The sequence below is a fragment of the Scyliorhinus canicula genome, chromosome 13, assembly GCF_902713615.1.
Source record: "Scyliorhinus canicula chromosome 13, sScyCan1.1, whole genome shotgun sequence".
In the NCBI taxonomy this organism is placed as follows: domain Eukaryota; kingdom Metazoa; phylum Chordata; class Chondrichthyes; order Carcharhiniformes; family Scyliorhinidae; genus Scyliorhinus; species Scyliorhinus canicula.
Window position 1 is genome coordinate 27,420,764 of NC_052158.1, and position 8,927 is coordinate 27,429,690.

Sequence of the window (8,927 nt, forward strand, 5' to 3'; positions counted from 1 at the left end):
GATTGCGGTGAATGCTGCGATGCAGAGAGATTGCGGTGAATGCTGCGGTGCAGAGGGATTGCGGTGAATGCTGCGGTGCAGAGAGATTGCGGTGAATGCTGCGATGCAGAGAGATTGCGGTGAATGCTGCGATGCAGAGGGATTGCGGTGAATGCTGCGATGCAGAGAGATTGCGGTGAATGCTGCGGTGCAGAGAGATTGCGGTGAATGCTGCGGTGCAGAGAGATTGCGGTGAATGCTGCGGTGCAGAGAGATTGCGGTGAATGCTGCGGTGCAGAGGGATTGCGGTGAATGCTGCGGTGCAGAGAGATTGCGGTGAATGCTGCGATGCAGAGAGATTGCGGTGAATGCTGCGGTGCAGAGAGATTGCGGTGAATGCTGCGATGCAGAGAGATTGCGGTGAATGCTGCGGTGCAGAGAGATTGCGGTGAATGCTGCGGTGCAGAGAGATTGCGGTGAATGCTGCGATGCAGAGAGATTGCGGTGAATGCTGCGATGCAGAGAGATTGCGGTGAATGCTGCGATGCAGAGAGATTGCGGTGAATGCTGCGGTGCAGAGAGATCGCGGTGAATGCTGCGGTGCAGAGGGATTGCGGTGAATGCTGCGATGCAGAGAGATTGCGGTGAATGCTGCGGTGCAGAGAGATTGCGGTGAATGCTGCGATGCAGAGGAGATCAGAGAGATGCGGTGAATGCTGCGATGCAGAGAGATCGCGGTGAATGCTGCGGTGCAGAGAGATGCGGTGAATGCTGCGGTGCAGAGAGATCGCGGTGAATGCTGCGTGCAGAGAGATGCGGTGAATGCTGCGGTGCAGAGAGATTGCGGTGAATGCTGCGGTGCAGAGAGATTGCGGTGAATGCTGCGATGCAGAGAGATTGCGGTGAATGCTGCGGTGCAGAGAGATCGCGGTGAATGCTGCGATGCAGAGAGATTGCGGTGAATGCTGCAGTGCAGAGAGATTGCGGTGAATGCTGCGATGCAGAGAGATCGCGGTGAATGCTGCGATGCAGAGAGATTGCGGTGAATGCTGCGATGCAGAGAGATTGCGGTGAATGCTGCGGTGCAGAGAGATTGCGGTGAATGCTGCGGTGCAGAGAGATTGCGGTGAATGCTGCGATGCAGAGGGATGGCGGTGAATGCTGCGATGCAGAGAGATTGCGGTGAATGCTGCGATGCAGAGAGATTGTGGTGAATGCTGCGGTGCAGAGGGATCGCGGTGAATGCTGCGATGCAGAGAGATTGCGGTGAATGCTGCGATGCAGAGAGATTGCGGTGAATGCTGCGATGCAGAGAGCTTGTGGTGAATGCTGCGGTGCAGGGAGATCGCGGTGAATGCTGCGGTGCAGAGAGATTGCGGTGAATGCTGCGATGCAGAGAGATTGCGGTGAATGCTGCGATGCAGAGAGATTGCGGTGAATGCTGTGGTGCAGAGGGATTGCGGTGAATGCTGCGGTGCAGAGAGATTGCGGTGAATGCTGCGGTGCAGAGAGATTGCGGTGAATGCTGCGATGCAGAGAGATTGCGGTGAATGCTGCGGTGCAGAGAGATTGCGGTGAATGCTGCGATGCAGAGGGATTGCGGTGAATGCTGCGGTGCAGAGGGATCGTGGTGAATGCTGCGGTGCAGAGAGATTGCGGTGAATGCTGCGATGCAGAGGGATTGCGGTGAATGCTGCGGTGCAGAGAGATTGCGGTGAATGCTGCGATGCAGAGAGATTGCGGTGAATGCTGCGGTGCAGAGGGATTGCGGTGAATGCTGCGATGCAGAGAGATTGCGGTGAATGCTGCGGTGCAGAGAGATTGCGGTGAATGCTGCGATGCAGAGAGATTGCGGTGAATGCTGCGGTGCAGAGGGATCGCGGTGAATGCTGCGATGCAGAGGGATTGCGGTGAATGCTGCGATGCAGAGGGATTGCGGTGAATGCTGCGGTGCAGAGAGATTGCGGTGAATGCTGCAGTGCAGAGAGATTGCGGTGAATGCTGTGATGCAGAGGGATGGCGGTGAATGCTGCGATGCAGAGAGATCGCGGTGAATGCTGCGGTGCAGAGAGATTGCGGTGAATGCTGCGATGCAGAGAGATTGCGGTGAATGCTGCGGAGCAGGGAGATCGCGGTGAATGCTGCGGGGCAGAGAGATTGCAGTGAATGCTTCGATGCAGAGAGATTGTGGTGAATGCTGCGATGCAGAGGGATTGCGGTGAATGCTGCGGTGCAGAGAGATTGCGGTGAATGCTGCGATGCAGAGGGATTGCGGTGAATGCTGCGGTGCAGAGAGATTGCGGTGAATGCTGCAGTGCAGAGAGATTGCGGTGAATGCTGTGATGCAGAGGGATGGCGGTGAATGCTGCGATGCAGAGAGATCGCGGTGAATGCTGCGGTGCAGAGAGATTGCGGTGAATGCTGCGATGCAGAGAGATCGCGGTGAATGCTGCGGTGCAGAGGGATTGCGGTGAATGCTGCGATGCAGAGAGATTGCGGTGAATGCTGCGGTGCTGAGAGATTGCGGTGAATGCTGCGGTGCAGAGAGATTGCGGTGAATGCTGCGATGCAGAGAGATTGCGGTGAATGCTGCGGTGCAGAGGGATTGCGGTGAATGCTGCAGTGCAGAGAGATTGCGGTGAATGCTGCAGTGCAGAGAGATCGCGGTGAATGCTGCGGTGCAGAGAGATTGCGGTGAATGCTGCGGTGCAGAGGGATCGCGGTGAATGCTGCGGTGCAGAGGGATCGCGGTGAATGCTGCGATGCAGAGGGATTGCGGTGAATGCTGTGATGCAGAGGGATTGCGGTGAATGCTGCGATGCAGAGAGATCGCGGTGAATGCTGCGGTGCAGAGAGATTGCGGTGAATGCTGCGATGCAGAGGGATTGCGGTGAATGCTGCGGTGCAGAGAGATTGCGGTGAATGCTGCGGTGCAGAGAGATTGCGGTGAATGCTGCGGTGCAGAGAGATCGCAGTGAATGCTGCGATACAGAGGGATCGCGGTGAATGCTGTGATGCAGAGGGATGGCGGTGCGCCTCACTCATCAGTCACAAAAGGCCAACATTTGTGTCCAGCCGGTGATGAAGGATTTGCCCCTGTGTCCCCACCTGGGGCCACCTTCTCTGCCTGGCCGGTGCCTGGACCGCATGAGTGGCCCTGTACCACCTCAGCCAAGAGCAAAATTGACACTGGGCTTGTGGACTAACCATGGCCCGGTGAATACCATTAAATACAGTAAATAAACGGTGGCGCAGTGGTTAGCACCGCTGCCTCAGAGCTCCAGGGACCGGGTTCAATTCTGGTTTTGGGTAGACTGTGCAGAGTCTGCACGTTCTCCCCGTGTCTGCGTGGGTTTCCTCCGGGTGCTCCGGTTTCCTCCCACAGTCCAAAGATGTGCAGATTGGATGGGTTGACCATGATAAATTGCCCCTTGTCCAAAAGGTGAGGTGGGGTTCCGGGGATGGGGCGGCGGAGTGGGCCTAGGTGGAGTGATTTTCAGAGGGTGGGTGTACACTCGATGGGCCGAATGGCCTCCTTCCGCACTGTAGCGATTCCATGAATATCTCACAACGAGTTATAGAAAATGCTCAATCTTTCACATATTCATAGGACTGTCATCGATTTCAAACGGTTAAAAACAATAATAATGTGTCAGCGGGTGTCATTGTGGGTGGTCTCAGCCTTTCTCCTGTCTCACTGTTACTGGTGTCTGTTGAGGGTTGTGAGCAGGAGACGGTTTTGGGCGGGCGTTTTGCAGTCTGCGGGAGGGTGAGCTGTGAGCGAGAGCTGTTTAATTCGTGCTCCTGTTTTCATGGCTGGGATGTTCCAACTGTTCACGGCTGTGGGATTCCCGGGGTCTCGCTGCAGCGATCGGCAGATTCGGCCAATTCTCCGTCCTTGCCGGGAGCGCGGCGCATTCACAACGGGGAATCCCGGTCCACGCGTCCCACTGTTATTGTTAAACTTGGCGCTTTGTTTGTGCAAAGAAGTTCCTCCTTTTGAACAACGCATTCGACCACCTCCTTTGTCGGCCTCAAGTTCCCTCAGAAATATTCATCTTATTTAAAGTACAAAAGTAACGTGCAGAAAAGCACGACTGGTATCCCAGGCTGGGGTAACTTTGTGGACCGTGCTTGCGTACCTTATATTTGCAGGGTGTGCCGATTGATCTGATTGGGCGTTGGGGGAGTGCACGGCTCTCACTGCCAATGTTGTGAGTAGTCAGCACGAACCTCACTTCACTCGCCCTCGCTTACCTACTTTAGTAATACAGGTCGGGAAAAATAACAGCAGAATCAGTCAACTCTGCGAGTTCCGACCCCCTCACCCCCCACCAGTCCCTGGCACCAAACAACAGAAAGCGAGCATGGAGCGGCAGCACCACCTGGTGGCCACAAGGCAGGATCACACTACACCGTCGCAACAAACCTTCAAGACACATTCGCCTGTCACCCATCCGACCCCTCACCCCCGGCACGCTCACCCCTCCGTCCCCTCACTCCCCACAAATTCCACCCCCCACACCCAGAGGAGTAACTGTGGCTACAAGAGGCTGCAAGGCACAATGTGTGCAATGGAGTACTCTCCACTTGCCTGGATGAATGCAGCTCCAACAACATTCAAGAAGCTCAACACCATCCAGGGCAAAGCAGCCCCGCTTGATTGCTCCTCCTTCCACTAACATTCAAACCCTCCGTCCCCGGCGAACAGTGGCAGCCTTGCGTACCATCTACCATTTGGGCAGCACAGGTAGCATGACTGGCTAGCACTGTGGCTTCACAGCGCCAGGGTCCCAGGTTCGATTCCCCACTGGGTCACTGTCTGTGCGGAGTCTGTACGTTCTCCCCGTGTCTGCGTGGATTTCCTCCGTGTGCTCCGGTTTCCTCCCACAGTCCAAAGATGTGCAGGTTAGGTGGATTGGTCGTGATAAATTTCCCTTAGTGACCAAAAAGGTTAGGAGGGGTTATTGGGTTACGGGGATAGGGTGGAAGTGAGGGCTTAAATGGGTCAGTGCAGACTCGATGGGCCGAATGGCCTCCTTCTGCACTGTATGTTCTAAGACGCACTGCAGTAACTCACACCTTAAACAGCACCTTCCAAACCCATGGCCACAACCATCTAGAAGGACAAGAGCAGCAGATGCCATCAATGAGAGTTGCAGCTACCTGAAATGCTTCCTGGGAAAGCGGGGCATGCCTGAGCTGGCCTGACAGATACAGGACTGCGATACAGCAGAAGCACTCTACACCTGAGTCATGGAAACGGATGTTAATGGACGAGGTATGGCCAAACTGTGGGGCGGGCGTGGGTTCAGTGTGATCTCTCTTCCTTCTGAAGACTAACTGGCGACAATGATCGAGATAGTTTAAGTAGCCCACCCTGGCAGTGAGGCAGATGATTCTATTTTCACAAATCCTTGTTGGCTGTTCTCAATGACATGGATCCTAGTTTTATTCTTGGTGATGATAGGGTCAGGGATCAAGATAAAAAGTTGAACTCTTGTGGCACTCAGGAATAGGAGGAGGCCATTCAGCCCTTCGAGCCTGCGCCACCATTCAATAAGATCATGGCAGACCTGATTGTGGCATCACTCCACTTTGTCGTCTGCCCCTCATTCGCCTTGACTCCCTTGCAGATCAAACACCTGTCTTAACTTGGCCTTGAATCAGAGGTCGCACGGTGGCGCAGTGGTTAGCAGTGCTGGATCACGGCGCCAAGGACCTGGGTCCAATCCCAGCCCTGGGTCACTGACCATGTGGAATTTGTACATTCTCCCTGTGTCTGTGTGGGTCTAGGATCCCAGGTTCGATTCCCGGCTTGGGTCACTGTCTATGCGGAGTCTGCACGTCCTCCCCGTGTGTGCGTGGGTTTCCTCCGGGTGCTCCGGTTTCCTCCCACAGTCCAAAGATGTGCGGGTTAGGTGGATTGGCCATGATCAATTGCTCTTAGTGTTCAAAAAATGTTAAGTGGGGGTTACTGGGTTACGGGGATAGGGTAGATACGTGGGCTTCAGTAGGGCTCCTCGTAAGGGCTGGTGCAGACTCAATGGGCCGAATGGCCTCCTTCTACACTGTAAATTCTAAGTCTATGTCTGATCTCCCCCATGGGTAGAAACATCCTCCTGGTATCTACCCTGTCAAATCCCTTCAGGATCTTGAATGTTTCAATAAGATTACCTCTCATTCTTCTACCTCCCATCATTCTGAACTCCAATGAGGGTAGGGGCAACCTTCATAAGATCAACCCGCCATTCCAGGAATATATCCATCGCAATGTCCTCCATTAAACATCTTGGCCGGGATTCTCCCCTACCCGGTGGGGCGGGGGGTCCCGGCGGGATGGAGTGGTGTGAGCCACTCCGGCGTCGGGCTGCCCCAAAGGTGTGGACGTCTCCGCACCTTTAGGGTCAAGCCCTCAGATCGCCCCGCGCCCCCCCCCCCCCCCACAGGACCCCGGCGCCCGCCCGCGCCGCCATCCCGCCGGTAAGGTAGGTCGTTTAATCCACGCCGGCGGGAGAGGCTTGTCAGCGGTGAGACTTCAGCCAATCGCGGGCCGGAGAATCGCCGCGGGGGGCCCGCCGACCAGTGCGGCGCGATTCCCCCCCACCCAGCTGAATCTCGGGTGGTGGAGAATTCGGGACACGGCGGGGGCGGGATTGACGCCGGCCCCGGGCGATTCTCCGACCCGGCGGGGCGTCGGAGAATCCCGCCCCTCATCTCAAAGATTCAGCACCTTGGAGACTGCAGTGCCAGGACAATCGAGATGTGATGGTGTTTGTAGAAAATGGGCGACAGGACAGCAAAGAGATGTCGGCAGATAATGAATAGAATGAAATAGGAAGGTTTGCAATTCTGTGGTGCCTTTCATGACCCTGCGACACCCTAAATGGCTTCACAGCCAGCAGGAAACCTGAAGTGTCGTCAGTATTGTACGGTGAGCAGCCAATTTGTCCACAACAAGCTCCCACTAACAGCAGCGGTATAATGTCCCCAGGGTTCCCATACCTGGTTACGCAACCCAGTGACTCAACACTTCATTTGAACGTGCTGCTGTTCTTTTTGGAGGACCGGATGGGTCTTGATTCCGGTACTTGTCGTCAAGTAATCTTCTCTGAGCTTGAACAAATTCCAATTAGCGACGGTGCAAGAGGGGGAATCTGACAGCCAGTCCAGCGATGAGATGCTGGAATGATTTTACCTTTGCGCAAACAATTTTATGTGGGCTGGCAAAAACTCGTGAAGCTCTTTCCACCCAGTGGTGGGAAATGGTACAGCAACATTTCAACTTACTGCACAAATCCCACTGACTCAGCGACCAGCGCAGGACTTCCTTGACCAGAGCGGCAAGGTGCGCTGAATTGTCTCCACCGTGTGAGACAGCGTTTCAGTCAGAGGGGAGGTGGTGGGAGAGGCGCATCATTGGGTTTTTTTTAAGAAAATATTTTATCGAGGCATTTATAATTTCAACAATTTTAAACATCAAATTTCAGCAGAAACACAATAATATGGCCAACAACCCCCCCCCCGGGGCACAAACCCCAGCCAACATGGCTAACACAGACAATGCCATCTTTCCCAACCACCCCTCCGTTGCTCCTTACTCGTGCCCCCCCCCCCCCCACCCCCACCCACTGCTAACAGCTTAATTCTTCTCGAAGAAGTCGATGACCGGCTGCCACCTCCGAATAAATCCCTGCAGCGATCCCCTCAAGGTAAATTTAATTTTCTCGAGTCTGAGAAATCCCGCCATGTTGCTAACCCATACCCCTGACTTCAGGGGTTCCTAGTCCCTCCACCCTGGTAAGATCTGTCCCCGGGCCACCAGGGAGGCAAAGGCCAGGACATCGGCCTCTCTTATCCCCCCGGGGCTCCCGGGCCTTCTGGCACACCGAAGATCGGCACCTCTGGACTCGGCACCACCCTCACTTTTGACACGATGCCAGCAAATCCCTGCCAAAAACCCCTCAGCCTCGGACACACCCAGAAACATTTGGACATAGTTCGCCGGAGCGCCCACACCTATCGTCCACCTCCTCAAAGAACCTGCACATCCAGGCCACCGTCATATGTGCCCTGTGGATCACCTTGAATTGTAACAGGCCGAGCCTGGCACATGACGAGGATGCTTTGACTCATCTCAGGGCCTCCTTCCACCCAGCTCTTCTTCCCACTTTCTCTTCATCTTCCCTAACGGGGCTTCCTCCTACTCCATCAGTTCCTTATAGATCTCTGAAACCTTCCTGTCCCATACTCCTATTCACAACACCACCTTATCCCGTAGCCCCTGGGGCGGCAGGTGCGGGAAGGTCGAAACCTGCCTCCGCACAAAGTCCCTCACTTGGAACCCGTTCCCACCGGGCAACTCAAACTCCTGCTCCAAGCTCGGGAAGCCTTCATCATAAAGACATCTCCAAATCTCTTCGATTCCCACCCGCTGCCACTTCCGGAACCCCCCCATCCAGTCCCCCTCCCCGGAGTGAACCGGTGATTACCACATATCGGCGCCCACACCGACGCCCCCTCTAACCCCTTGTGCTGCCCCCACTGTCCCCCATACCCTCAGGGCTGCCACTACTACCGGGCCTGTGGATTACTGGGCAGGCGAGAAAGGCAGGGGTGCCGTTAGCAAAGCCCCCAAACTTGTGTCATTGAACATACAGTGCAGAAGGAGGCCATTCGGCCCACTGAGTCTGCACCGACCCACTTAAGCCCTCACTTCCACCCTATCCACATAACCCAATAACCCCTCCTAACCTTGTTCTTGATCACTATGGGCAATTTAGCATGGCCAATCCACCTAACCTGGACATCTTTGGACTGTGGGAGGAAACCGGAGCACCCGGAGGAAACCCACGCAGACACGGGGAGGATGTGCAGACTCCACACAGACAGTGACCCAGCCGGGAACCGAACCTGGGACCCTGGAGCTGTGAAGCCACAGTGCTACC

At 55.2% G+C, this 8,927-nt stretch overlaps 1 protein-coding gene across 1 annotated transcript in view; it reads left to right on the forward strand.

The window, feature by feature from the left end:
- LOC119975532 (gamma-aminobutyric acid type B receptor subunit 1-like) overlaps positions 1-7,171 on the forward strand; it is a 236,340-nt gene extending 229,169 nt beyond the window's left edge. The window contains exon 6 of the mRNA XM_038815323.1: positions 7,116-7,171. Within this exon, the coding sequence (XP_038671251.1) occupies positions 7,116-7,171 (56 nt within the window). The remainder of the gene's footprint in view (positions 1-7,115) is intronic.
- Positions 7,172-8,927: the final 1,756 nt, after the last annotated feature.